Source organism: Emiliania huxleyi, assembly GCF_000372725.1.
Source record: "Emiliania huxleyi CCMP1516 unplaced genomic scaffold EMIHUscaffold_10, whole genome shotgun sequence".
Taxonomy (NCBI): Eukaryota; Haptophyta; order Isochrysidales; family Noelaerhabdaceae; genus Emiliania; species Emiliania huxleyi.
This window is the reverse complement of record NW_005202427.1, coordinates 948,952-975,829: the sequence shown is the minus strand read 5'-3', so window position 1 is coordinate 975,829 and position 26,878 is coordinate 948,952. Positions and strand designations below refer to the sequence as shown.

The 26,878-nt window shown below is 66.3% G+C and overlaps 9 protein-coding genes across 9 annotated transcripts in view; 4 read left to right on the top strand and 5 right to left on the bottom strand.

The window, feature by feature from the left end:
- Positions 1-1,326: 1,326 nt before the first annotated feature.
- EMIHUDRAFT_462094 (hypothetical protein) lies at positions 1,327-5,286 on the top strand (the record flags this gene model as incomplete). The annotated part of the gene is made up of 14 exons (XM_005793728.1): positions 1,327-1,584; positions 1,652-1,735; positions 1,882-2,013; positions 2,108-2,275; positions 2,544-2,736; positions 2,805-2,977; positions 3,009-3,201; positions 3,278-3,486; positions 3,817-3,906; positions 3,991-4,057; positions 4,140-4,399; positions 4,468-4,519; positions 4,587-4,672; positions 4,834-5,286. The coding sequence occupies 14 exons, from the start codon at positions 1,327-1,329 to the stop codon at positions 5,284-5,286; spliced, it is 2,418 nt and encodes an 805-aa protein (XP_005793785.1).
- Positions 5,287-10,195: 4,909 nt separating this feature from the next.
- EMIHUDRAFT_448770 (hypothetical protein) lies at positions 10,196-10,986 on the top strand. The gene has a single exon (XM_005793727.1). The coding sequence runs from the start codon at positions 10,238-10,240 to the stop codon at positions 10,625-10,627; it is 390 nt and encodes a 129-aa protein (XP_005793784.1). The 5' UTR covers positions 10,196-10,237; the 3' UTR covers positions 10,628-10,986.
- Positions 10,987-11,581: 595 nt separating this feature from the next.
- Positions 11,582-13,194, bottom strand: EMIHUDRAFT_433331 (hypothetical protein). Its single transcript, XM_005793726.1, has 4 exons — positions 12,864-13,194; positions 12,548-12,591; positions 12,252-12,426; positions 11,582-12,182 (listed from the first exon to the last, which is right to left on the bottom strand). Exons 1-4 carry the CDS (start codon positions 12,955-12,957, stop codon positions 11,821-11,823), a joined length of 675 nt encoding a protein of 224 aa, XP_005793783.1. The 5' UTR covers positions 12,958-13,194; the 3' UTR covers positions 11,582-11,820.
- A 3,787-nt stretch (positions 13,195-16,981) lies between these two features.
- On the top strand, positions 16,982-18,590 carry EMIHUDRAFT_199679 (hypothetical protein; the record flags this gene model as incomplete). Its single annotated transcript, XM_005793725.1, has 3 exons — positions 16,982-17,152; positions 18,449-18,502; positions 18,573-18,590. The coding sequence occupies 3 exons, from the start codon at positions 16,982-16,984 to the stop codon at positions 18,588-18,590; spliced, it is 243 nt and encodes an 80-aa protein (XP_005793782.1).
- A 61-nt stretch (positions 18,591-18,651) lies between these two features.
- Positions 18,652-19,179, bottom strand: EMIHUDRAFT_62514 (hypothetical protein; the record flags this gene model as incomplete). The annotated part of the gene is made up of 1 exon (XM_005793724.1): positions 18,652-19,179. The coding sequence occupies one exon, from the start codon at positions 19,177-19,179 to the stop codon at positions 18,652-18,654; it is 528 nt and encodes a 175-aa protein (XP_005793781.1).
- A 333-nt stretch (positions 19,180-19,512) lies between these two features.
- On the bottom strand, positions 19,513-20,151 carry EMIHUDRAFT_62574 (Hypothetical protein; the record flags this gene model as incomplete). The annotated part of the gene is made up of 1 exon (XM_005793723.1): positions 19,513-20,151. A coding segment is annotated over one exon (639 nt), but the record flags the coding sequence as incomplete, so codon positions are not given.
- A 1,970-nt stretch (positions 20,152-22,121) lies between these two features.
- Positions 22,122-22,943, bottom strand: EMIHUDRAFT_62491 (hypothetical protein; the record flags this gene model as incomplete). The annotated part of the gene is made up of 1 exon (XM_005793722.1): positions 22,122-22,943. One exon carries the CDS (start codon positions 22,941-22,943, stop codon positions 22,122-22,124), a length of 822 nt encoding a protein of 273 aa, XP_005793779.1.
- A 2,160-nt stretch (positions 22,944-25,103) lies between these two features.
- On the top strand, positions 25,104-26,290 carry EMIHUDRAFT_433330 (hypothetical protein). Its single transcript, XM_005793721.1, has 3 exons — positions 25,104-25,509; positions 25,582-25,887; positions 25,992-26,290. Exons 1-3 carry the CDS (start codon positions 25,153-25,155, stop codon positions 26,085-26,087), a joined length of 759 nt encoding a protein of 252 aa, XP_005793778.1. The 5' UTR covers positions 25,104-25,152; the 3' UTR covers positions 26,088-26,290.
- Positions 26,270-26,878, bottom strand: part of EMIHUDRAFT_433327 (hypothetical protein) — a 2,551-nt gene continuing 1,942 nt past the window's right edge. Inside the window, exon 3 of the mRNA XM_005793720.1 lies at positions 26,270-26,315. The gene's annotated coding sequence lies outside the window, so the exon portion shown is untranslated. The remainder of the gene's footprint in view (positions 26,316-26,878) is intronic.

Below are 26,878 nucleotides of genomic sequence, written 5' to 3'. Positions count from 1 at the left end.
ATATCACCACAGACGCAGCACAGGGGCTCCAATCCTGTCCGCCGGGGCCTCAGCTAGATCTCCAGTGGGGAGTGCGAGGGCTGGATCGACTGCAGCGAGAGTGTGGGTTGTGGACCGTCGGGATAGCGTGTGGCGTAGATGTTCTCCTGGAAGTAGAGAGGCTGATGTCTCTCGCCCTGCAGGAAGGAGAAACTCGGACGGGAGAGTGAAAACTCCTCCCTGCGGCATGTGCGCAGAACGGGTTGCGCAATGTGCGGCATCGTGTTGAGGGCTCGGGAGGGCAACGACGGCAGCGTTGCCGAGCTTGTACAGGGGCCTCAATCCTGTCCCCGATGGGGTGCGCCTCTCGCCGCGCGCGTAGCAGTCGGCGCGCGGGTAGCCTCAGAGATGCGCAGAGCGAGATGCGGTTATCAGCAAACCAAGCCCTGGGCTTGGATGGGCGCGGCGAAGCCGCGGCGCAGTGGATAGCGTGAAGAACTCGAGATCGCTGGGATCTTGAGCCGCCGCTGCCACGTGCAAGCCCCGCAGAGGTGCGGGCGAGAGGGCGGCCCGAGCCCGAAAGGGCCCGCCCTCGGCCTTGCTCTACATGGTAACGGATAAGAAGAGAAACACCCCCGGACCGGGACGCCGGCGGTCGAGTCGGGACACGCTGTGGTTCAGACGTGGCGGGCCACCCTGTCCAGAGAGGCATGGATGCCAATCTGGGGTCTCTCGACCGAGTCTGATTTCGCCTCGCCGCCTCCCGGTGGTGGCTGTAGAGCCAAAGCGGCGGAGATGGCGGGGGAGGGCGGGGGATCGAGGAAAGCACGACTCGCACCGACCCTTCACGAACCGAAAGGCTGCACCCGGGGAAGGCACAGTAATCCGGGCACGTGTTGGGCGCCCCGTTCCGTCTGGGGCTAGGTCGGCTCAGGGCCCCGTCCACTTGGCGCGTGATAATGGGGAGATGCCACCCAGGCCAGCCAGGGCAGGGGCGGGGGCGAGGGCGGAGGGCGGGAGTAATCTGCAAGGTGGATTGTGTCTGTGTAGTGATCTGCAAGGTGGATTGTGTGTGTAGTAATCTGCAAGGTGGATTGTGTGGTGTGTAGTAATCTGCAAGAGAAAAGCTCTTGCATTGTGTGGTGTGTAGTAATCTGCAAGAGAAAAGCAAAACGTAGTAAACTGCAATTTTTAAACAAAAAAGGGGAACATTCCTGGTACTTCCTTGTCGCGGAGGGCGTCGAATCGACTCGAAGGCGCCGCCCGTGATCGACGGGGTGCGTTCATACGGCTCACACGATGGGCCTCCTCGACGCTCTCAAGCAGACGCCCAGCACGGCCGATGCCATGCAGCAGCCGAAGCGCATTTGCCGCGCCGTCGTCGTCGGCGCCGGGCCGGCCGGCCTCCTCGCTGCAATCAACCTGCTCCGGCGCAGCAGTGACGAGGTCGAGTACCACGTCACTCTCGTCGAGACGGGTGAGGATTACGGCGTGCTCGACGCGGCCGGGCTCGAGAAGAAGCGCTCGTGGATGATTGGCCTCAGCACGCACGGCCTCACCGCCCTCCGGGCGGTACCGGGCCTGTATGAGGACTACGTCTCCCAGGTTGAGGCCTCGCCTGCTGCCGCTCACTCACCGCCGCCTCCCTCACCACTGTTTGCTCCTGCCAAAGGTTGGCGTGCCCATCGAGTCCACCGCAATCTACCTCGGCAAGACGATGATCGAGGCAGGCGCCGAGGACGTCGGCGAGAACTACGTCCGTCGTCCGACTCGCAGCCCTCTCGGATTCGTCCGGCACCGTGGAGCCGTCGTGGAGCCGTCCCCGTAGGCGACCGCTTTGCGCTGCACTAGTTGTGCCAACTGGCCCCTCGCCTCAGACCCTCTCGGAGCCGTGACCCGTAGGTCGTCGACCGCAACTTCATCGTCGCCGCCCTCGCGCGCTACTTGAACGACAACTTCCGCCGCTCAGGCCGCCTCACGCTTCGCTACCAGAGCAAGGTCCTCTTCGTTGACCCGGACGAGAAGCGGATCTTTGTGCGCGGCGTCGCCCGCCGCGCCGAGGAGACCCGCCGTACGACCTGCTCATCGCCGACCCTTCCCCGAACCTTCTCAGAACCCTCTCCCGTAGGAGGAGTACCTGCCGTATGACCTGCTCATCGGTGCGGACGGCGTCCGCTCCGCTGTCCGCGCGGCGCTCGTCGCAAACGAGCGCGCCTTCGAGTGCTCCGTCGCCGACATCTTCACCAACTTCAAGTCGCTGCACCTGCACCTGCCGGCCGCGGTGGCGGAGAAGAAGGTGGTCGTGCTGCCGCAGTGCCTCAAGGGCATCAACGGCGCTTGCCGCAGCGCGAGGCGGCGGTTGCGACAGGCGGACTGCTGACGGCTCTGTGAGCCCTCCTTTAGGCATCGGGCTGCCCGAGACGGGCGGCAAGATCAACCTCGCCTTTGGCTACATGCTCGACACGCCGTGCGACGAGGCGCTGCACTCGCAGGACGCCTCCGCCGCCGCCGCCGCCTCCCCACCACCACCACCACCAGCATCGGCCTCGTCGTTGTTGCCATAGGACGCCGAGGTCGTCGCGGCCTACTTCAAGGCCCACTTCAAGCCCTTCGAGCTCGACTGGGCCGAGGTGGCGAGGGTGTGGGTCGGCCAGCCCTGGTCCCAGACGGGCCAAGTCCACTGCTCCTTCTACCACTCCCTCAAGCTGCAGCTTCTCATCCTCGGCGACGCGGCGCACGCCACCTCCCCCTCCATCGGTCCGCCAAGGAGCATCGCCCTCCCCCGCCGCTCCCACGTCCGCGACACGCGCACGACGCGCCCGCAGGCCAGGGCATGAACACCGCCCTCGCCGACGCGGCGGCGCTCGACGCGCTGATGGACGCGGCCGCCGACGACCTGCAGGCGGCTTCCGCCCGCCTGCTCCAAGGACGTGGAGACGCGCGCGTGTGGGGGGGGGGTCTCTCTCCCCCACATCCCAAGCGCGACACCCGGCGCGTGGTGGACACCCCCGGCTCCTCTCGCGTCGCAGGCGGTGCTGCCCGCCTTCTCGGAGGAGCGCGTCAAGGAGGGCAACGCGCTGACCGAGGTCGCCTTCCACGCGTATTCGATGTCGCCGCACCAGCAGCTCCTCGTCACGCTCTCGCAGCTGCTGCGCGGCGCGCTCTCCAAGCGCGTCCCCTTCGGCCTGGTTGCACCCGACCCCCTCACAGAGGTCGGCAAGGGTGCCGAGCTCTCAACGCGCGCACGGTCGAGCTGTGAGCACAGCGTCTCTCCACAAAGCGCCGCCGCCTCGCACAGGTGCGAAGCTCTCGCACGCGTACGATGAGCTGACCCGCATCGGCCGGCTGCCGGCGGTCCGCGCCGTCAACGAGGCGGCTCGCCGCCGCCACTTTGAGCTGCGCACCGGGATGGTCAAGCCGCGCCCGTCGGCCCTCCCGGCGCTGCGGAGGGCGGGCTGCGCGTTCGCCGGCTTGCTCGCTGGCGTCGTGGCCTTTGCAGCGACGCAGGCCGGCCCCGAAACGAGCCGAGATGAGCCGAGACTGGCCAATATGAGCCGAGGTGAGCCGAGACTGGCCAATATGAGCCGAGGTGAGCCGAGGTGAGCCGAGGTGAGCCGAGGTGAGCCGAGGTGAGCCGGGGTGAGCCGAGGTGAGCCGAGGTGAGCCGGGGTGAGCCGAGGTGAGCCGGGATGAGCCGAGGTGAGCCGAGGTGAGCCGAGGTGAGCCGAGGTGAGCCGAGACTAGCCTCTGCGGCGACACAGGCCGCCTCCAAGCAGCTGATGGACCCGCAAGCCACATCTGACCTTTCCGAGACTGTTCCTGCCACCTTCCCTGCAGATCGTCTCCAAGCCGCTGATGGACCCGGCCGTCGAGGCGTGCAGCGACCCGGCCAAGTTCGCCGCGAGCAAGCTCCACCCGTACGAGCCGGCGCGAGATAGCGCCGAGAGATAGCGTCGAGACAGCGCCAAGAGATGACGCCGGGATGATGACGCCGGATGGCGCCTCCACCAGGCGCTTGGCGGCGGCTTCGTCTGCATCATCACCCAGTTCCTGCACGCCCTCGCCGCCGAGCCCGCCGGTGGCCCCTCGTCTGCCGCCTCTCCAGCCGCGGCGAAGAGGGACGCGTCCATGACGTGTCCGCCCCCCCCCCCCCCCCCCAGGCGTCCTCGCTTGGGGCCTCACCATCGGCCTCGCGCTCCCCGCCACGGTGCTCTGGAACGCGGAGTCCGGCCGCGGCGGCGCAAAGGGCCTCGTCCGCTACCCGACGGCCCTCGGCCTGCTCGGGCAGCTGCTGGGCATCTCCGTCGTCTTCCCCGCGCTGTGGCTGCCAGCCGCGGCCTATGGCAAGGGGAGCGGCGCCGTCCGGCCCGCGCGCGCGTACGCGTCAATCGCGCTCGCCGCGCCTTTCCTCTCCCTCTCGGTGGCCGGCGCTCTTCGGCCAAACTCGCCCACGAGACGGCCCGCGTGAGCCAACGCCTGTATGAACAGGTGGCGCTCTTCGCGCTCGAGCCAGCGAGCCGCGCGTGGACCGTCTGTGCCGGCCTGCTCGGCGGGCCGGGCGCCGCCCTCCTTTCAGCAGCGTCTCTTCACACCTAAGCTGTGAGCAGGCTTGCTCGGCGGGCCGGGCGTCGCCCTCCTGCCCCTCCTCCTCAGCCTCATCCCCGCGCCGGCGGCGGAGCAGGCCGCCATGCCCGTGCCATGCACACGAAGATGGACGGCGTGAAGCCGGCCTCACCCCGCCTCACCCGCCTCGCCCTCCACCTCGCCTCGCCTCGCCTCGCCTCTCCTCACTTCACCTCTTGTCGCGCCTCTTCTCACGTCGCCTCGCCTCGCCTCTCCTCGCCCTGGGAGCAGGCGGCCGCCGGTGCGAGGGCGCTCTCGCGGGCCTACGCGGCGGCGGCGGCGCTGGCCTTTGTGGGCTACGCCGCCAACCTCTGCCTCGCCGGCCTCGCGTTTGGCTCTCCCCGCGCCGCGGTGGGGGCGCTGTGGGCCGAGGCGCCGCCCGCCGTCGCCTTCATGTCGATCGACGCCGGCGTGCTCTTCCTCGGGCGAGCCGCTCCGCCCCTCTCCTTCGGCCGGCATGCGCTCCGAGATGCGGCGGGAGTGAGGCGAGACGGCCCGGGGTGTAGGCTGCTGCTCCACCTCGCGTCGACGTCGCCGGCCGAGGCGCTCGCTGCGCTCCTCGCGAGCCCGCTGGTCGGGCCGGGGGCGGCGTGCGCGCTAATGCTCTCCCGGCGCGAGGCGCGGCTGGGCGAGGCGGCGGCTGGCGAGGCGGCCGGCGCCGGCGAGACCAAGAAGCTGGCGTGAAGAGGCGCGGGTGCTGCGGCGTGTGTGTTGTGGGGTGAGAGGGTACGTACGGCTTCCCCCTCCGCACCATGGCTGCTCACCCATCTGCATCATCCGCGGCCTGGGGCCCCGGCGCGCCGGCCGCCCCCCTGGGAGCGCGGCGGGGCGGGCCGGTTCGACTGCATCGAGTGTATTGAAGGCTGTTGCTGCTCTTGCTTGCTTGCGAGGCCCTGCTGCGGCTCGCTCGTGTCGACCAAATCGTCGCCAAAAATGTCGGACGTGCGCGATCATACGTTTCACGTCTCTCTCTCCTGCGCCGCGCCATACTCTGTCTCATCGTTCTCATCTGCGCGGCTCATCCTGCGAGCGCCGCATCTGGCACTTGGAGCACTTGGAGTGCAGTCGGCAACCTCACATCCAGGGCCGGGGAGCTAAGAAGCACTTGGAGCACTTGGAGTGCAGTCATCAACCGCACATCCAGGGCCGGGGAGCTCAGAAGCGCACCCAGCGGGCCGGATGATTGGCATCGGGTTGCGGGCAAGAGAGCCCTAGCCCCGGGGGTGCGCGTTCGCAGGGCAAGGGCCTTAAAGAAGCCGCTGCGATTTCTCTGTTCACATGGACCACCAAGAACTGGCACGGGCTGCAGATGCAGCGCTTGTCTGTCGTCCTCCACACCGCCGTGGCGTGGCAGACGGTGAACGAGCTAGCGTGCGGGGAGAGCGGCATTGTGCATGGTGCGGAGTGCATTGCCGTTCTTAACGGAGTCGCTTAGGCGGCTCCGGTGGTGAGCCTGTGTGTGTGCCAGTCCGCGCCAGTCTGCGCCCTTGTCGTGCCAGTGTGCTGTGAGAGAGGCTTGCATCTTAAGATTTCTCTGTTCCAGAGCCGCTGACCGACGCTCCGCGATCTACGAGCCCCACCGCACCCTGCGAAGGTCCGTGTCGTCCTCGATGTTCCTGCTGGCCGCCGGCTCGCCCGCCCTGGTGGCGGTGACAGCGACGCTACGGCGCGCGGCGGCCGCGCGCCCCCCTCCCCGCATGGCGGAGGCGATCAGTGAGGCGCTCAGCGAGCTCTGCTTGCTCCTTCCGAGCGCCGAGTTCCCTGGCGACGCGCCCGCGCTCCTTGCCGGCGATGCCGAGGTCGAGCTGGCCGAGATGGAGGACTCGTGCGAGTCGCGCTCGCAGCTCCACCTCTGCTCGGACGGCAGGGTGAGCGTGGGCCAGACGGACGGGCCTCCGCCAGTCTCCACGTGCGGCGTGTGGCAGTGCGGCAGCGACGAGTTCCAGATGGTGATCCAGCGCACCTTCGCGACGCAGCGCTTCGGCAACTACCGAATCACGCGCGTCTACCGCGGGGCCGTGAACCCCGACAGCTCTGGCATCAACCTGGTCCAAGGGCAGATGGGGTTCCACCCCGACGCGATGGAGGACGAGCTGCCGGCGGGCCGGACGGGAGGGCTCTTCGAGGAGGTGGCGCGCTCTCCTGCCCTCGCACTCTCCGGCGGCCGTGGCTCCCGCCTGCTCACCACGTTCCGCCTCGCGGCTCTAGGATGGGTTGGGCGGCGCCTCGGCCATCGGCTTCTTCTCGATCGACGGCAACACTTTGGCGGAACTGGAATCGGACACCCGCGTCTCTAGCAGCTAGGAGCTGGTGTTGTTCAACGTTGTGAGCGGGCGGAGGGTGCACTACATGACACATCAATACCAAAGGAGAAAAAAGGTTTGCAGGGCCGGGTAGACCGAGGTGTCCGTTTTTATTTATTTATTTATATGAGGACCCGTTTTGGTTTTTTGGGACTCTTGGAGGGGCGACGATATCGAGTCGAGTCGAGTTACGGTTCTGCACGATACCCCTTTACCCGCAGCAGAGCACGAGCACGGTCGAGCACCGTGGACGTGCACACACGGGTGTTCACACGAATCCCGCCATTCCCACGTTCACGATAGGCACACGCTCGAGACGATAGGGGCTTAACGGCCCACACAATTCGTGGTTATTGGAACGTACGGCAGGACCATCGGGTCCTTCAGCCACCAAAGCGAGATCACCCGAGAGCAGCTCCAGCTGAGCCTGCCTCTGGCCTCGCCTCCCTCTCCTTCAGGCATTCGTGGCATCCTATGGGTCGTCCAGAGTATCGACCTCTGGCTTGTCAGCCGCCCCCCACCGAGGGCACCATGAAGTGTAGCGATCGCCATCTCGCTGGCCTCTCCGCAGGGCCCCCCGACCGCGTCGAACTCATCGGCGCGGGCTCTCTCGGCTACGGGACCGGCCCAGCTTCGGCTGAGGGCTAACAAGCTGCCGAGCCCAAATCACTGTGAGAGTCGTGATTTCTGGTTTGGTTTTCAAAAATCTCTCTCTCGTACCACGTACGGCTGCACAATCGGTGGGAGGGGAATAAATAAAATAAATAAAACGGACACCTATCTACTGTGAGATGGGTAAAAAGGAACAGGTCCTGTGGAGGGGAAGAGGCGAGCGGCGTTTTGAAAAACAGAAAAAGAAAACAAGCTCGCGCAGAAAACAGTAACAGACCACACCACACACTATCAACGGGGGCCAAGGATGGGGCGCGGGGAAGCAAAAAAAAGAACGACGGAATTTTTTCTTTCCAGCGATCAAAACTCGTTTTTATGGCGGAGGGGGCCTGCAGCACCGTCTCCGTCTCCTCGTCCGGCGCGGCCTGGGTCGCAGACGTGCAGGACTGCTCTCCCGTAGCCACTTCCTACCGCCCGCCCGTCGTCTGCATCGCCGGCCTCCTCGAGCCTGCGCCGGGCCTCTGCGAGCTTTTTCTGCCGGTGCTAGCCGCAAAGCTCGACCGACGCGTCATCTTCCTGTCGCGCCGCACAAAGCCATGGCTTCGGAGCGTCACCGAGGCAGCCTACGACCTCTGCGCCGCGCTGCGAGCGCTCTCGCTCGAGCGGTGCGTGCTGTTAAGCGACGGCCACGGTGCAAACGTAGCGATGCGGACTGCGGTGTGCGACCCGACCCGCGTTCTCGGGCTTGTGCTCTGCTCGGGCGCCTGCCGGCCAGAGGCGATGCCGGAGGAGCCCACGCTTGGCACCACTGGCACGTCCACGAACCTTCCTAAACCTTCTCCGGAACCTTTAGGCGCCTCCGCTCGGGCCGGGCGCTGCCGCTGGCTTTGTGGGGCGGACGCTGCTGCTGTGGGGTAGCGACGACGAGAGCAGCCCTCTCTCGGAGCAGCTCGACCTCCTCAGGCTGCTCAAGCCTCGCGCGGAGCTGAAGACGATTGACGGAGGGACTCACGCGCTTCTGTGGCAGCCGGACAAGGTGGACGAGGTGGCGGCAGCCGCAGCGGCGTTCGCTCGCTCCCTCGACGGTCGGTGGAGGACGTCGCTCGACTGGCCAGCAGTGGCGCCGGACCGACTGCACGCCTTCTCCGCCGCCGCCGCCGCGTCGCTCGAGGAGGTGCGGCGCGGCGAGGGTGAGACGACTGCGGCACTGCTGCGCCGGCTCCGCGACCGAGCGGCGAGCTGTGGCCCGCCCCCTCCGCCAACCGACGGCTCGAGCCGCACCGTCGGCCAGGTCCGCGCTGTGCTGGGCCGGCTTTCTCAGGCGCAGCTCCGCGGCTTGGCGGGGACCGTCGAGCACCCTGTCGACGACGGGGCGGCGAAGGAGCAGCTGGTGGAGTCGCTGCTGCAGTCGGCGCCGCTCGTCAACGCGATGCGAGCGCCGTCGCACGCGGAGGTGCGCCGCGCCGCCGACATCGCCCGCCGCGCCGAGGCCAAATTTGTCGAGCAGTTGGGAGGGTCGCTGCGAGCCGGCCGGGGCGCGCTCGAGGAGGCGGCGATGCCGTCGGCAGAGGCGGTGGCGGCGCGGCTGCGCGGCGAGAGGGAGCACCTATCTTCGCGGCGGGCGCGGAGGCTTGTCGAGACGGAGAGCCTTGAGGACCTTCGCGCCGACTGGCGCGAGTGGCTCGACGGGTACGAGAAGCGGTCGGCAGCGTGCCAGAAGCTTCGCGTCGAGGCGAGCCGGCTAGGCGGCGACGGCGCGCGCGTGGGCGCACCTGGCGCGGCGGGCGGCGGCGACGCCGCGGCTCGGCCGCCAGCACTCCTCGACCCGGCCTCTGGCGAGCCCCTCGTACAGGACGACGTCTGAGGGCGAGGCGAGGTAGTCCAATTTTGCGCACACGTAGCGAGGAACCGTGTGGATAGCACACATCACACCTGGGCCCACAACCATCCCGCGCGCCCGCCCCGCGCGCCGCGGCCGGAGAGAGAGGGCGGAGGGACAGCTTGAGGGACGGCAACAGACGAGTACCTCGCACTCCATGTGCGAGAAAAAACGCAGAGAGAATGAAAGCCTTCCAGCGCTCCTCTCTCCACGTGGACCGGAGTCGGCTAGAGCGCCAGTCTCTCGGTGTGTCTCTCCGTCGCGCGCTCGAGAAGCAGAAGGTCTCGCGGCGCACACTCACGCCGCGGGAGGGTCGTTGCGGCAGGAGTGCGGACCGGTGAGCCGGTGAGCGGTGTCCTCACAGGTAATACCCGGGGTCCCGCTCCCGGAGTGATTAAAAGAGGTGAATCAGTGATTTGTATTGCTAAACGAATCTCCGCTCTCTGACCTCGGCTGATCTCGAGTGACCTCGACACCTCGTGTGAGTGTGACCTCGAATGGCTCGCGGGGGCGCGAGAGCGTACGCACATAAAATCTCAAGGTAGTCTCCGGCGATCTCGACATTGTGTTCGACATTGGTCGTGGAAAGAGAGAGGGTGGCCTTGAAGAGGCTAGTGGGGAGATAGATGTGTGTGGGGAGATATGGGGAGATTTTGAAGGCGCGGGGAGCACATCGCGACGCGGACGGGGGCTGGGCAGCCGCTACCACCCGCCCGACCTAACGCCGGCGGCGGGGGGAGCTCATGCCTCCCCCCAAACCCGAAGGCGAAACTCGAGCAGCTGTAAAGCGAGCCCGCGAGGCGTCTCTTCTGGGCACCGACCCAAGAAGCAGGTCACTGGCATGCCTGCGCCGCCATCGAACCAGGTGGGCCTCGCTCTCTCTGCGGATGGGAACGAGGGCTATCGCGTGGCGTGGTCGAATGCTGTGCGGCGGTACCGTGCAATCCGCAACGCCAAAAAGCAGGCCGAGACGGCAGCGGCGGCGGAAGCGGCCGCTGCACCAAAGGCAAAGCCCAACTTCGAGCGGCAGGGCTCCAGCCGTCTGCAATTTGGAGCGCTTGTTGTGGTCGCCTCCGCGTCGCGTCGGGAGATCGAGAAGGAGGGCACGGACCAGATTGAACAACCTGAGCTCTTTGTTCCCGCCAAGAGCGTGCCTGTGCTGACAAAGCGGAAGTCGGAGGAGGAGATCTCCGCGGGAGTGACGCTGAAGCGCCTTTCCCTGGGCGCCTGACAGGCAGCGGCATACTAGTGCATAGTCGTCCAGTGCGAATCTCCACGCGAGGGCCTCGGCCGCCTGCCAGCGCGGCAGCCCCTCTACGCTCCCGGGAAGGCTGGGGTCCGCGTCGCGTCCATACGTGTACGTGTACTCTCCGCAGCAGCAGCGACTCCCGCACCACGCCATGAGTAGTAAGCAGTCGTAGTCGTAGACCTCTCTGGATGAGGTCTCGCCGACTCGGTTTTGGTGGTGTTCCAGGAGTTGGAGTTGCGGCTGACTCATTGCTCGATGGCCTCCCATGAGACGTGCACATGCTCTGTGAGGTTGTGTCCGTGCCTGTTCGATATTGTTCCAGGGTTATTTAGCTACCGAAAGGAAGAGAGAGGAGGGAGGGAGAGAGAGAGAGAGGGAGAGAGAGAGTCTCAGTAACTCACAGACTGAGAGAGAGGAGAGAGAGAGAGAGTAGAGAGAGAGAGAGAGGAGAGAGAGAGAGAGAGAGAGAGAGAGAGACTCCGTCACTCCGACGTCCGAGAGCTGAGACGTGAGAGAGCCCGGAGCGGCGAGAGAGCTTGAGAGAGAGAGTAGAGAGAGAGACTGGAGAGAGACGAGAGCTGAGCCTGAGAGAGGCAGAGAGCGGAGAGAGTTGATCTCGACCGAGATAGAGCGAGAGAGAGAGTCAGAGAGATTTCGGTGCGGTGTGTTGTGTGTGTCTGTGTTAAACAAGGACGATTCGCCTAGAGCCCGGTAGAGGCTACGGCTTTAGCATCACAGATTTCTCGGTGGCGCATAAAATCATGGGGGTCCGGCCCACATGAGCCATGTGCCATGAGGGTTTTACACTTCCATTTTGGAAAATGACAACGGGTGGGTGTCGTAGTCGTCTCAAAAAAATTACACTTACGGGCCCAACTTGCCTCTTGCGGCCAACTTGGACTCCAAAAATAGCATGGTCCAAAATGCTTTGGCTGTAACGTTATACAGTGTCTCGCCTTTTTTTACTCTCCCTCGCGCCGGCGCCTCAGGTCGCCGGCCCACTGCTTGTCACACGCAAATATCTCACCTCTCGGACGCGCACCTGTTTGCACGTCCAAGCGCATCGAGTCCCATGGGCAGATGATTGCACACGGAGCGCAGCGCGGGGAGACGGAGAGCTTCCCCTTCGCCCAATCCGCCCCTTCTTCCCCCTCCGCCTCCTCTCCCCCCGCACGTCACACCAGCGTCTTTTGCGGCACACCGTTTGCGCGCGCCAGCCACGGGGAGACGCCGTCGCCGTTTACCTTTCGGCGCACCGTCTCGACGTACTCGAGGGAGGGAGGATGTGTAGTGCGGGTCGGCGCAACAACCTCCTCGTCCACTCCTGCAGCTGGGCGGGCGGATCCTCGGATCGCATCCACCGACCCCTTCACCCACGCCGCCACGGAGTCGAAAGCGCGCGACGCCAAGTCAACGGCCAGCCCGTTCCCCGGCGGCAAACCGCGCGCTGAGCCGCCTCCGAGCCCGCCGCCTCCGACCCCGCGGCCGAGCAGTCCGACGCCGTCGAGCTTGCCTCCCTCCTCCTCGCCGAGCTCGCCTGTTGACAGCGGCCTGACTTTGGGCGCGGATCGAGCGTGCCGCTCTGCCCCCCCCTCGCCGGGCTCGCCGCCGCCGCCCTCGCCCTGCGGGAAGAACTTGTCGTACGGCCGAGCGTTGCGCGAGTCGTACCCGCGCACGCGCGGAGGCAAGAAGGAGACGCAGCAGCAGCCGAGCGCCTTGCCGTCGAAGTGGCCCTCCACCTTGACGCAGCAGCAGCCAAACGCGTATGCCCCCTCCTCCACCTGACGCATGGTGGCTGGCTAAACTCAAAACGAGGCGTTGGAGGCATGCGGAGACATGGGGAGATATGGGGAGATATGGGGAGATAGTGCCGCGTCAGGGCGTGGGCGCCCCTCCCCGCGCCTGCGCGCAGCAGCGCATACAGAGCAGCACCGAGATCGCCACGCCTGTTCACAGCTAGAGGTGTGAAGAGGCGCCGTTCACACCATGCAGAGCAGCACCGAGATCGCCACGCCTGTTCACAGCTAGAGGTGTGAAGAGGCGCCGTTCACACCATGCAGAGCAGCACCGAGATCGCCACGCCTGTTCACAGCTAGAGGTGTGAAAAGGCGCCGTTCACACCATGCAGAGCAGCACCGAGATCGCCACGCCTGTTCACAGCTAGAGGTGTGAAGAGGCGCCGTTCACACCATGCAGAGCAGCACCGAGATCGACACGCCAAAGAGGAGGAGCCCTGCCGCCGCCGCCGCGCAGAGCAGCTCGCGCTGCGCCGCCGCCGCCGCACTCATCTCCGGCAACACCACCGCGAGCATGCGCGGGAGACTGTACGCCAACCCCCACGCCTCACCCGCCTCACCGGCCGGCGGCGAGAGCAGCTCGCGCCGGCCGCCGCCGCCGCCCAGCCGCCGCCGTTCCGAGGCCGCAGCTCCGCCCTCGGCGCCGCCGCCGCCTGCCGACCGGTTCGCGGGAGGAGAGCTGTCGCCAAAGCAGAGCCGCCGTGCGATGCGTGCCGCGGCGGCCTCGGCGGCGGCGTCGACGGCGGCGGCGAGCTCCACCGACGCGAGCTCCGCCCGGCGCAGCGCATCAGTCGGCGTCGCGCGAGTCAACGCGAACGTTCCGCTGCAGGCCTGATCAGCGATGCGTGGCTCGTCAGACCGCTGCGTCGGGACTGCTGCTTTCCACACCCGGCGTCGCGGCGCACGCACCTCGGTGCTCACCCCCCCGGCGGCCGCCCCCGGCGGCGGCGGCGGCCCGCCCCCCTCCCCCTCCCCACCTCTCCCGTCGGGAGGCACGTCGAGGTTGACGAGGAGCGAGACGTGGCCAAAGGCGGAGAGGCGGAGGGGCGCCGACGTGGGCGCCTCGTCCAAGCGCCTGCCCTCCTCTCGGGAGGACGCGTCCAAGGACGCGTCCAGCGACGCGTCCAACCGGCGGCCCTCCCCAGGAGCGGGATAGCTCCACAGGATGCCCGCCTGTGCGGCCCACCAAGGCGCGGCGCCGGAGGAGGAGAGGGAGAGCGTCGCCTCGGACGCGAAGTGCCACGCCTCGACCGTGGCGTAGAGCACGTCCGGCATCAGCTGCGAGCGAGGCGCGCCTAGGAAAGGTTCTAGGACAGGTCCAGCACAGGTCCAGGACACAGGTCCAGGAGAGCTTCATCAGCTGCGAGCGCCGTCGCGCCAGCAAATCCGTGTCTGGATGGAGCCGCCGCGGTGGCTCAGCAGCCGCTCGCCGGCGAGGACGACTGACGCGGCCGCACCGGTCCCACTGAGCGCCGACGCGTGCGCCCCGCGCGCCGGCGCCGACGGCAGCGGCAACTCGGCGATGGCGTCGGCGACGGACTGGTCGAGCGTACGCCGCATCCATAGCGGCGGCGCCTCGCACGAGAGGGGGAGGGGGGCGCACTCACCGCGGCTCGCGGAGCCGTTCGCGGCCCTCTCGACGGCGCCCGCCACGCCGCCGCCAAAGCTGCAGGGCGGCGCGGCGGCGGAGGGAGGCTGGGCCAGGCTCCAAGCGAGAGCCGAGGAGAGGAAGTAGACGGCGGCGGCGGCGAGGCTGGCGGCGGAGAGGGAGTTGACCAGCGCGACGCCGGGCTGTCCCGCGAAGACCAAGAGGCCGGCTCGCAGCTTGCGGCGTAGCTTCCTCCGCTCCAGCACGCCAGGCGTGCCTGTGTCGTGCACGCCCGGCTCGAGGAGGGCGAGGAGGAGGGAGAAGGAGCCAAAGGCGCCGAGGAGGAGGCCTGCCGACCCTCCCCACTGCGCGCCAGCCTCTCGTGCGTCGCCCGCCCAGCCAAAGTAGCCTCGGAGGACCGGGTCCGACGGCAGCGGCTCGGGGTCCGAGGCGGCGGCGTCCGCCTCCCACTCGCCTCGCGGCGCGTAGGGTGCGTCCAGCGCCGCCTCGTCCGGAGGCGACAGCGCGACGAGCTGGCCAAAGAACGAACCGAGCAGGTAGCCGAGAGGGAGCAGCGCGGCGACGCAGCCCCACTGCTTGGCAGACAAGCCGTACACCCGCCCCCCCGACGCCGCGCCGGCAGGCAGCGGCTGCGGGAGCGCACCCTCGCGGGCAAGGATGAGAGCGGCAGCCAGCAGCCCGAGCGGCGCCTGTTCACAGCGGCACGGTGTGAAGAAGACGGAGGGTGCACCGAACTGCCTCCTCCCTGCCGGCTGCTGCCGCGGAGAGCGCGCCCCACCCCCCCGCCTCGGCGGCGGAAGAGGCGCACCCGTCGGGAGGCCCGAAAGGCAGAGGCCACGCGCCGGTGACATTGTGCACCTGCGCGCTGAAGACACCAGTGTTGGGCGGGGAGACGGCGTTGTGGTGCAGAGTACTCAGAGCACCGCGTGGATACGAGGGGGTACGACTCCAGGGAGTACAGCGAGATGCGGCTGAGCACAGCGGAGTATGCCTCCTCTCGAGCGCTGGTTGGGATACAAGAGTGCGGATCCCGCTTCTAGGGTTCTGCACCGCCGCGGCGTCGGGTAGCGTGGTGGTTGTGGTCGTGACGGTGGTGAAGCTGCCGCTGCCGTCCGAGGTGGTGGAGGAGGTGGTAGAGGTGCTGTTGGCGGCCGGGAGGCTGGCGCCGCACTGCGCGAGGGCGGCGAGCTGCAGGCCGCCGCCCGCCGCGACGCAGAGGGCGAGGGCGATCAGGGCCTTGTTGCGTGCCTCTGGAGGGACTTTTCGCAGCGCCTGGAGAGGGCTGGAGCCGCCGCCGCTCGAGCCGCCGCCGCCAGGGACGCCGAGTGCGCGGGAGCCGACGCCGCCGCGAGAGAGGGGAGGGAGCTCGCCGCTGGCGCCGACCTCGGCGGCAGCGAGAACCCGGGAGGCTGCCAGCAGCGGCTTCTGAGCCGCCGCAACACTCTCCTGGTCCGGCGAGTCGCCTAGCCTGCTCGCCGGCGCGGCGTCGCGCGAGCCGAGGTCTGGCAGCGCGTCGCCAAAGGTGACCAGAAGCGCATCGCCGTCCTCCAGGTCGTCGATCGACGTGACGCGTGTCCCGTCGCTGAGGAAGAGATTCAGCGCATCGCCGCTCGCGGCCGGGCAGCCGAGGGCGTGCCGAGCGAGGAGGAAGAGGTCCGGCAAGCCGGCGCCCGCACCGAGGACTGCAGCAGTGCCCGCCTCCGATGTGGAGGGGCCCTTGAGCCGGAGGAAGAGAGGACGCGCCGGCATAGCCAATGCAGGCGCCTTGCGGATCCCGAATGGACATATTTTTTCTTGTTTTTAGTTCAGGTAAGGTAAGGTAAGGTAAACTTCTCCACACACACGAGGTGGTGGGGCAAGGGGGGGCAACCCTCGCGTCTCCACGTCTGACGACAGGAGCCCCACGGCATTCAAAGTGCAAGGCCCAGTGCGCGTGGGTGAGCGGTGTGTGTGTGTGTGTGTGTGTGTGTGTGTGTGTGTGTGTGTGTGTGTGTGTGTGTGTGTGTGTGTGTGTGTGTGTGTGTGTGTGTGTGTGTGTGTGTGTGTCACGTCACTGCATCCTCCGCCGGTTCCTCCCGTCGCCTCTTCTTTGTTCGAATGTTTTTCAATCCATCCTTCACGAAGCCCTCCCATGTAGCTAGCGTTCTTGGCGAATGTCTCGAAATGGCCAGCAGGCGCTGTCTGCTCGCGGTCTGTGCGGGCCGCTCGTCCTCCTCGCCCTTCTTTCGTCCTCCCGTCCCTCCCCTCCACCATGGCCTTCTCGGCACTTCTTTCTCCATCCGCCTCGCCCTGCCTTTTCGCATCGTGCCGTTCGCCCTCCATTCGGTGACCTCCATGGCTGTCCGCCCCTTTGTGGGTGGCGCTCTCGATACGGTTGCGTCAACCTCGACGTCGCTGTCGCCCTCCCCGTCCCCGCCGGCGTCCGTGCCTCGGTTCGCGTCATCGGTAGCGTCTCCGTTGTTCCCTCGTGCCCCGCCGTCGCCCTCTCTGCTCGGGCCGTTAGCGATTTCGCTCCTCCTGCGTGTCGCCCCTCCGTCCCCTCCCCTTTCTTCGTCGTCATCGTCGCTGTCGCGAAAGCCCTCCGGTCCCTCGATTCCCTCGCTTATCCCCTCCGCTGCGTCGTCCCAGTTTATATCCTCATCCTCTGCGCACGTCGCGTTGGCTTCCTCTCTCCCCCTTTCCTCCCTGCCCCTCTCGCTGTCTGGTGTTAATGGACCCCCTTCCTCTCCCTCGCCACCGTCACCGTCTCCATCCCCGTCGCTACCGCCCTCCATGCCCGCCGCCCTTTGTTTCACACTCGTCTCTGCCATGTCCGCCGTCGCCGCCGTCCTGTCTGCTGCGCTCTGTGCTCCGTGGTACAGTCGCTTATTGTTGCTCAGGATTAGCTCACGCACCAGGACAGCCTCCTGCTCGTTATTTTGGCTTGCCGATATGCATCCAAAGTTCCACGCTAGCTCCTCCTTCGTCACGTCTATCTTTTTGCAGTATCTCGCGAATGCCGTCCGCGCTTGCTGGGGTGTTATTGCGTTCGGATCCGCCCTGGTCCCCGCCCTGTATCCCATCTCCTTGCGGTGGCTCCTGTATGAGTCCCCATATGACCATGTGATTTCTTGGCCTTCCTTGACTCCCCTCTCTGCAAACAGGACCATCACCTGCGCAGCTGCCTTGCCTAATTGTATCTCCTCGTAGCGTACGAAGTGCGTCGCCCTCGTGCCTCGTTTCGGCTCATTCGATGCTGCAGGCCAGTCGAAGTTACAGCGCGCCGCGACGCTGTCAAAGTCGTCCTCGCTCTCGTCGTCACTTCCATCCAGCTGCGTCCCCCCTGCTGCCGTGTGTCGTGACAGTTCGGCTGGTACTGTCTCTGGTGGCTGCGCCGTTCCTGTCCGGAAGATCTCCCCAGTGTAGATGCTACACACCTCGAATTTCTCTAGCCTCCTCGTCGCCAGTAGGCCGAGTTCCCCTTCCGCTATGCCAGAGGGGCCTACCTTCGCCCCTTCCACCGTGCCGCCCGTCGTTAGCATGGCCGTCGTTACTTTCGCCGCCGCCTCTGCTGCTTGTCGGCGGAGCGCCTCGCGCCTTCCCTCGTCTCCATGCTCCTGGTCTTGTTCTTTTTGTTTTCCTGCGCTTCCTGTCGCTGGTCCGGCGACGTATCTTGCCGTCTGCCTTCGCTTCCTGGCGGGCCGCGTTTCCTTCCCCTCGTCCCGTCTGTTTTCTCCTGCGTGGTCGCCCTCGCGTGCGCCGCTCGCCGTCTGTTCTCCTCTCTGCTCGCCGTCCTCGTCCCCTCGCTGTCGTCGCTTCCCTCCGGCGCTCGCCGCATCGTCGTTCCTATCACCGCGTTTCCTGCGCTGGCCTTCGCCTTCGAGCTCGCAGTGGGTCGTTTTGAGTGTCATCCCCATCGCTCTCGTCGTTCTGCCTCTCCCCGCTTCGAGGCGTCTCTCTGCCTCTTCCCTTTCCTTCTCCTCGGCATCACGTTGTCGATGTCGCCTCCGTCGCCAGCAAATACACGCATTCGCCGCCCACTCCATTTCTCGTATCCTCTCCTTCCTTTCCTTCTGTCCCTCTCTCAGGCGTTCTGTTTCCGCGGCTACTCGTTCCTTCCTCTCCGCCTCGAGTCCCTTCCTCTTCCCTTCCCGTACTTTGATTATTGATGCCGCCGTCTGCTGCAGTGCCTTGAGTGAAGTCACCACCCGTGTGTCATACTCCCTCATGATGTCTTCTGGCGGGTCCTGGTCCATCACACTCGGCTCGGGTAGTCGTCCAGCTAGCAGTTGCTCCATCGCCTCCCATTCCTCGTCGCTCTCCCTTCTCCCCGCGCATCTCTTCGTCGCCCCAGCAATGGCGCGTACAGCGAGCGCCTGGGCTTCGCACTCTGCGGTGTGGGCGAGTGTCCGTTTTTAGTTCATGTTTCTGGTTCTCGAGGTTCTCGAGGTGGATATCCTTTGGCCGCGTTGGGTAGCTCAAGGCCGTCCTGGCTCGACCTGGGGCCCGAGACGCACCCCCTCCCCGAACACTGCTGCTATAGTGCTACGGTACGTGCTAGCGGACCAAGCCGAACACTGAGCTGCAACCGCGACCGCTGCCCTGTGCCTGTAAACAGCCTGCTATGGGGCTCCGCGGAGGAGCTGCTCCCGCACGAGCATCAACGCCTGTCCAAGTAGGTTCTTTCCCGGCCACGTGGCGGGATCTCGTTCCAGTGCCTCCTGAACCCCAAGCCCGATCCCCCAGATGGCATCCATCGGGCTCGCCTCCACGAGGAGCTTGCCTGCTGTGGCGAGCAACACGGCCTTGAGCTCGGCATTCTGTTCGAATTTGGCCCGGTTGCCTGCCGTCACGATGCGCAAGGACTCTCTCTCCCACGTGGACTCGTCGAAGTTTCGTAGTGTACCCTTGGCGCTCGCCAGCCTCTTCTGCACTGCCGGGTCGAGCTCAGTGAGGATCTTGGCGCGCGTATGCATGTCCCCAAACAGCTGCGCCTTCTCTGACATCATGTACTGCTCGGCGCAGTTGTACCACTGCCCATCGACTTCGAAGCGGCACGGTGACCACTGATCAAACGCACTGAGAGGCTTCCAGAAGAAGACGTGTGCCTCTGTCTCTGTCACAGCACTGAACTGCGGGTGCTTCCGCATCTTCGCTACGAACTGCTTGGCCGCGAGAAGCCGCTTCGCTTCCCATGCTGGCGGAGGCCAACTCGGGCTGCTCAGCTTTGAACCACTGCTGCCGTCGGCCGACGACCTGAGTGCCGGGCTCGTTTCGGCCGTTCCCTCGCCGTCGCTGCCCTCGCCGCCACCCTCACCGCCGCCGCCCTCACCGACGCCCTCGCCTCCGTCGCCATCTCCTCCGCTGTCCTCGCCGCCAAACTCTCCTCCGCCGCCCTCGCCACGGCCCTGGATCGGTCCAGGAGCGAGCTTCTGCTCCTCTGGTTGCATCAAGCGCAGCCGGACAAGGTCCTTCGCAATGCACCGCGGCATGTACTGTCGCTCCGTCGGTAGTTGTGCGCGCAACACCTCCATTGCAGCGCGCACGTCCTTCGATTGGTGGGCATCGCCGACGCGACGCGCGAGGGCACTCACGTCGACAACCGCGAGGATCGAGCGCGCGAAGCGTTCGGAGAGCTCGCGCGAGAGGCCGATCTGGATGGCACGCTCTCGAAGCATCTTGCGAGGCTCCGTGGACTTGCCCTTTCCCTCGCTTGAGTAGATGTCGCGCGCCGGGTCCCACTGAACACGGCCCTTGCTCCCGCCGCCACCGTGCGTGCAGGCGCACGCTTCGAGCAGCGACGCCACCTCGCTGTGTGGCAGCTTGAGCTTCAGCACGCGCTCCTGGCCGTGCTTTGCGGAGTAGCCACATCTATAGAGCATCCACGCAAACGAAGGCTTGATCCAAGTCATCCTCGTCGTATTGAAGAGCGGGCCGCCGAGGGTGCCGTGTTCCACCGCCCAGTCCGCGATGCCTTCGTTGTACGCCTGATAAAACCAGACGCCTTCGTCATCGTACTCCGCCGACAGCGTGTATGCACTGGTATCGTCAGCTCGCAACGCGTGAGCTCGCACCGCGGCCGCTCGCTGGCTGCGCTTGCTGGGTCCGCGCTTGCCACTCATGGTGTCTGCGTCGTCCTCGCCCTGTGCGCTGTGGTCCTGCCGTTGGGCCACGCCTGTCCGCGTCAACGACACGTCCACACAAGGGTACGTTCTTCTCCTCGACTTGTTCCACTTCTTTCACATAATATAGAGATTCAATTCTCTTCCCCCTCCTCCCTCTTCACACTTCCGCTCGTGGTGGGCCTGCCGCCGCAGCGTCCGGCGCCGGCATCGATCGCTGCCAAGGGGGGGGCCGGGCGACAGGGGTGTCAGGTGTCAGTCAGCGTCGTCCCAAATGGTCGTCCCACAAGAGGTAGAGTACGCATCCGCCCCGGGCCGCATTTCGAGAAGTCTCCCAGTGCCATATTCCCCGCCCTCCGACGTGCAACGAATCGCAAAATCCACGCAAACGGGAAAAACGCGGCAAAAGACCGGAGTCGAGAAGCTCGAACACCGGCTCGCGCCGCGCGACATCTCTCTCGTCGTGTCTTTGTATAAGATATTGTCACCGATTCGCGCAGGCCCCAGCCCAGGCCAGGCCAGGGGACGGCCCCCAGGCCCAACCCCGCAGCAGTGCGGGGAGAGGCGCGGCCCGCGCCACCGGTGGGCGAGAGACGAGGGGCACACCAATCAACACGCGGTGTGGCAGCCTCGAGTGGCGCCACCGCACCACGACGCACCCACGCACGAGTTCTAGTCGGCGGTCCGCCCCCGTTTGGGGGCGGTGACTGTCCCTCCACTCCCCCGCCCTCTAGATTGGGGCTCCTCTGCCCCTCCCCCCCCTCCCCCCCCGTCGCTACTCCTTCTGGGCGGGTTTGGGGAGGGAGAGGGTCGCGAGGCCGAGGCTGATTGCGGTGGTAGCGGCAAAGATGCCGTAGGAGCTCGTGCGCATCAACGAGTTTGTGAAGCTCTTTGAAGAGACATCAAAGACGTCCCACACCTGCAGCCGGGGTGGGCGGTGCATGGGGGAGGGAGTTCTGGCCGGAGAGGATGCGCCGGTCGAGCGAGGGAATTGGTAGAGGACGCGAGCGGGGTCACCAACTCACCATGTGGCGGGCGCAACCGACCCAGTGGTACACGAACGGCCACGACACAGCAAATTTGGCGGCAGGGAGCGTCACGCCGCCCTCCGGCAGGCTCTGTACCGCCTGCTCCAGCGCCCCCGCCCCACCAAACAGCGCCTGATGGGGGAGTGGCGCGCTGGTGGCGATTGCACGCGGGCCTTGAGCGGCCGATCGAGTGGACACACACACCAGAGCCGTCACGCCGACGATGTAGGCGTAGGCGATCCCTCCGGTGATGCGGACGGTGATAGAAGAGTAGGCTATCATGGGAAGCCGGTAGATCGTCAGGTGCGGAGAGAGCGGCCTACGAGCGAAGCGCCGACTCGTCAGCAGCGTCACGGCAGAGAGACCTCCTGTCTTCGGAAGAGAGACTTCAGCGCCTGCCCGTCTTGTCCTGCTGCTCGGTGTACGTTTCTGACGCGAGGCCGCGCCTCGGTGCGGAGCGGAGAGCCGACACGCGGGCCGCGGAGCGTGCCGCGGCGGCAGGGCGGAGACGGGAGAGTCGGCCGAGCATTCGTGTCGCCCTCACCTCCGCCACCTAGTGTACGTCCGGCGCCGGGCTAGGGTGAGAGGTGCCCATGAGGTACCTTGGTACCGAGCGAAAAAGAATTTAAACAAAACAACTCTGTCTCACAGCAGACAGGCTCGACACAATTTTAGGAACAAAAAGATTTTTTTCACCTCAATCGCCAGTGGATGTGGGAGTCCACCGCGCACCGCGCTGCGAGCCTGTCGTGTCCCTTGTCAGGAGCAGGAGAGCCCCACCTGTCCCCCTGATCGTTCTTCCAAAATCCTGCTCGTGCAGGTGGGGACCCTGTCCTCGTCCCATCCCTCGTCTGGCGTGTCTGTTTTCTTTCTTTCTTTTACCTCAATCGCTCATCTCCCGCCCAGCCAACTAACCAACAGCGGTCTCCACTACTCACACGGTCACGCGCCGGGCAGCGGGGTCGGGATGGGAAGTCCGAGCCGCTCGGCGGTCTTCCGCGCCTCCTCCAGCGAGATGAGCTGCACTCCCTTCCCGTCACGCAGTCGCGCCGCCCGCTGCCCGTCCGCAGCCCACGCGACGCCCTCGCCGACGTGGGCATCCTCCTTGTAGAAGCCAGTATCCACGTCGCCGTTGGCGTACCGGTAAACGCCGCCCCCCTCCCTCTGGCCCGCCCTGAAGTCGCCCTCGTAGACGTTGCCGTTGGCGAACCTAAACGCGCCGCGCCCCTCAATTGTATCCGCCTTGAACTCGCCCTCGTAGACGTTGCCGTTGGCGAGCCGGCAAATGCCGCGCCCCTCCGGCAGGCCCGCCTTCCACTCGCCATCGTATGCGTCACCATCGGCGCCCCGCATGACGCCCTTCCCCTCCATCATGCCCGCCACGAACTCGCCGTCGTAGACGTCGCCATTTGCCCACCTGTAGACGCCGCGCCCCTCCCTCTCACCCGCCTTGAACTCGCCCTCGTAGACGGCGCCGCTAGCCCACCGGGCGATGCCGACGCCATCCCTTTCACCCGCTGTCCACCCACCCTCGTACACCTCGCCGCTGGCGAACCGGTAGACGCCACGCCCCTCCTTCTCGCCCGCTTTGTACTCGCCATCATAGACGTTTCCGTTGGCGTACCGGAAGACGCCGCGTCCCTCCCTCGCACCGGCCTTCCACTCGCCATCGTAGATGTCGCCACCGGCGGACCGCCAGACGCCGCGTCCCTCGGGCAGACCCGCCTTCAGCCCGCCCTCATAGTCGCCGTGGCGGTACCGCATGGCGCCGTGCCCCGCATAACCGCCCTTGTCCTTGTCCGCTTCATCTGCCGCCGCCACTGCCGCTTGCACTGCCGTCCGAATCGCCGTTGCTTTGTCGGCCTCTGATGACGCCACAGCCGCTGCTGCCACTGCCGCTTCCGCTGCTGCCACTGCTGCTTCCACTGCCGTCCGAACCGCCGTTGCTTTGTCGGCCTCTGATGACGCCACAGCCGCTGCTACTGCCGCCGCCTTGTCCGCCTCTGCTGCCTTCAGCATGCGCAGCGCCTTGTGGAGTCGTGCGATGAGCCGCGACTTGGTCACCGCTGGTGCGTCGAGCACCCGGGACTTGTACCAGCGGAAGGCCGCCTGAACCCGCGTCGCCGACCTCTCGTGCAACAGCCGCGCCCGCTCGACGATGGCAGCGTGGCGGCGCGTATAGGCGGCGACTTTGCTGGCCGCTCTCCGCACCGCCATCAGCTGCCGCCTCGCAAGCAGCCTGCGAGCAGCGGCCTGGATCTTCGTCGCCGTGCGCTGCTTGCTATCGTAGCAGCACGCCGTGGCCTTGGTTCGCCACATAGCGTGAATGCAGCTTCGCAGGAACTTCTTGCTCGGGCGGGGGCTAAGCACCGCGCCACCTTCCTTGAACGTGTCCGCCTCGGCTGCATGGATCTTCTCGAGTGCCCGGCGCTGCCCCTCGACTATTGCCGCCATTTGCTTGAGTCGCTCAGCCATTTGCCGCTGCTGCTACAGGAGGAGCGAGGCGTCAGTGGTTGGCTCCTCTGCCGCCGTGTCTTGCGACGAGAGCGAGGCGGCGGGCTCTGAGGATCTTGAGGCGACGCTCGTGACGAGGGCAGAGCCAGGGTACAGAGCCGGGGTACAGAGCAGGGGTATATCTTTACAGGAGGGAGGAAATTCTTTTCTGACTTTTCTGAAAAAATGCGGTGCCTCCGTCTACTCTCTTTAAAGTTAGCTCAATATATTACCAAAGATCCCACATGATTCCGGTTGCACCGTTGCACCTTGTCCGTGGGTGGTAGGCTCGTCGCGAGGGGGCGCGGGGAAGCGCGCCGCAGCCTTGTGGCGCTCGTACTTGCCGTTGACGCGCTGCACCCAGCTCGCAAATGTCGCCTACCCCACACAACCAGCCGGCCCTCGCGCGGGCACGCACCCCGCGTCGATCTCGCGGCCGATCTCGCGGCCGATCTCGCGGGATCTCGCCTCCCGCACGACGACGCCCTCGAGCAGCGGCGACGGCGGCCGCCGCCGCAGCGCCGCCGGCGCGGGGCGGAAGAAGAAGGTCGCAGCCACCCGCGCGGCAGAGGCGTGCGCGCTGGGCTCGGCGACCACACGGTGGCGGGCGGCGCGGTAGCGCCCTCCGGTGATGCGGTCGAGCAGCGCGCCCACCTACGTGATAGAGTGCGACCACTGCTTAGGACGTGACTGCTTAGGACGTGACCGCCAGCCCTCTGCCGAGATCGCACACCCCGCCTGGGATGTGGCAGCCCAGGCTGAGTGTGTTGTGAGTTTGTGTGTCTGTGTGTCTGTGTGCCGCTCGCGCGTGTCGTCGTCTTCTGACCCGCGTCCACCAATACCGCGCTGGTGTCCAGTCCGAGCCTGTCTGTTCTTCGCCTTTCTATCAATCAATCCTCGTGCGCAACGCCCCCGTGTGTGCTCCGCGCGTGCGTGTGAGAGAGCCCGCATCTAGAGCCCCCACCAGCACCGTCGCCACGCCGTGTCCGTGCTCATTTGGGGCCTGGAGCCCTGTTCACGCGCGCGCGAGACGTGCAGACATATCACGGTCGATGGCGCCGATAACGACCTCCGGAAAGCCCTCACAATCGCTCGGCAAGGGGTCCACCGGGACAGTCTCGAGGCCTCTTCGTGGCATCACGAGCCGGTGTGAGCTTGGGGACCCGATATAAGTGCAGTTTGGGACAGCTCGGGCTTGGTGCTGATGGGCCTGGGCCAGGAGAGCGGCAGGGAAGGCGAGGTGGTGAGCTGGGAGCAGGAAATAGCGCTTCGTGGCACTTCATCGCGACAAGGTCACACGCAGACTCTCCAGCCTCCCAGCTCACCACCGCGCCGATTGCGCCGCCCGCGGGGCGGATTACCGCTACCGCTTCACACATGCGACTCCCCTAGTCGAGTACCGCGCCCGCTTCCCCGGGCCGAATCCAGGACGCGAGCGGTGCTCGCGACGACTCGCTCCCGTTGGGTGGCAGTCGAGACCATGAACCTCTCGCCTCACGGCTTCGAGCAGTCCCTCGCCTTCCGCCACGCGAGCAGCGAAATCTACTCTGCGCTCCTGTCTGCCGCTGATCGGGCGGCCGCCGGCGCCGACGCGGCGGCATGGGTTCTGGACGAGGACGTCCAGAGCCCGAGCGCGTCCCCGGACACCGCATCGCCGCGGCGTTCCTCCTTCCCGGCGATCGATCACGCCGTGGCGGCGCGGCGGCGGCGTGAGGCGGCGGCCTCCGCCGTGTCGACGCCTCCGCCGCGCAGCCGATCACGTCGTGGGGAGACGTCACCACGAGACGTCGTCCTCGCCGATGCGTTCCGCCGTTGGCGCGAGTCGCCACCGTCGCCGGCGCCCGCCCCGGAATTGCGGCAGCACCTGCCTTCCCTCTGCGCCGACGCGTGCCCCGCCCTCCCATCTCAGTCGCATCCACTCGCGCTCTCCTGCCTCGCTCGCGCTGCTGCGGCGCGGCAGCCTCGCTCGACGCTGCGCCGCGCCGTCCGCGTGTGGCGGGAGAGGTGCTTCGCGGCGGCGCGTGCGCGGCGGTCAGCGGCGCGGCGCGCGCGCTCGGCGGCGCTGCGCCGCGCGCTCGGCCAGTGGCGGCGGCGCGCCCGTTGGCAGGCAGGCTGGCAACGCCGGTGGAGGTGCAGGGCAGACCGGTGCGGCGGGGAGCGCTGCGTCCACTTGCCGTGCATGCGCACGCTCGAGCTGCGCGCCGTCTTCCTCGAGGCGAGAGAGGAGCCGAGAGTAGTCGCCGAGCTCACCCGCCCGCCGCCTCCCCTCGCTCTGCCTCTCTCTCTCCACCCCTCTCCCACACCGGACTCCCTGCTCAGGGGGGCAACGCCGCGGTGGGCGACGCGTACCGCCGCCGCCGCATCCTGTCGGTGGTGCTCTGTGCTTGGTGGAGGGCGGCCGCGAATGTGAGATGACGGCAAGAGCTGCCCCGCTGAGGCACGGTCCGGCGGCCTTGGTTGCTTTTATATCTCTCTCTCGGTTTGGCGTTTGGTGCGAGCGCGGCATGGCCACTGCCGCACTGGCGGTGTGTGTGCGGTTCGTTTCCTCTCGTTCTCTGCACGCGGCAGAACGGGCTCTTACGTCTAGCGGGGCTAGCGCTTACGCGTCGAGGCTCTATAAAACGACACGCGACCGACACATCGGACATCGATCACTGAGACACGAAGCATACAACAAGAGGAGAAAGAAGAGGACGGACATCAGTGATGACGAAACAGAAGCTAGCGCAGACGAGGGCAGGGCAGACCCGGGGACGGCGGAGTCGGAGCAGACGGCATCGGCTGCCGAGGAAACGTTGGGAAGAGGCACGAGGAGCGGGGCGACCTCAAGCTCAACCGACTATGGAGGACCCGTCACCAGACGACGCAGGGCGGACGACGGGGAGGCGGAGCAGACGCGCAGGGTGCGACGGTGTATCATTCACTTTATGCCACCGTTGCATATCCCGCTCCTCTACCTTTTCCTATCGTCAATGATAAACATTGGCTCGTGGCCCGTGTGGGCGCATACAATACTCTCGCTCGGGAGCCACAGTCGCCGCTTCGCTTCTGTACTCCACATGCAGACGTGTTCAGGGTGGGAAGAAAATCGCTTTCTGCGGCTGGACAGGTGTGTGGAAGGATATGTGGTTTGCTGCAAGTGCAATTCCTCCTCTGTTGAATTGCTGCTGCAGAAAGAGAGCTCTCCATCCCGGGCGTGTCGCGTG

Coding starts and splice junctions, on each gene's coding strand:
- EMIHUDRAFT_433331 (XM_005793726.1), bottom strand. CDS start 12,957: ATGCTCGCGGTGGTGTTGCCGGAGATGAGTGCGGCGGCGGCGGCGCAG. Junction 12,592..12,863: donor GGCAGGGCTCCTCCTCTTTG/GCGTGTCGATCT, acceptor AGCTGTGAACAG/GCGTGGCGATCTCGGTGCTG. Junction 12,183..12,251: donor GCAGGGCGAGGGCGGCGGCG/GCGAGCCCGGCG, acceptor CGCTGTCAACAG/GCGAGCTCGGCGAGGAGGAG.
- EMIHUDRAFT_433330 (XM_005793721.1), top strand. CDS start 25,153: ATGAACCTCTCGCCTCACGGCTTCGAGCAGTCCCTCGCCTTCCGCCAC. Junction 25,510..25,581: donor GCGAGTCGCCACCGTCGCCG/GCGCCCGCCCCG, acceptor CTCCCATCTCAG/TCGCATCCACTCGCGCTCTC. Junction 25,888..25,991: donor TGCGCGCCGTCTTCCTCGAG/GCGAGAGAGGAG, acceptor CTCCCTGCTCAG/GGGGGCAACGCCGCGGTGGG.
- EMIHUDRAFT_448770 (XM_005793727.1), top strand. CDS start 10,238: ATGCCTGCGCCGCCATCGAACCAGGTGGGCCTCGCTCTCTCTGCGGAT.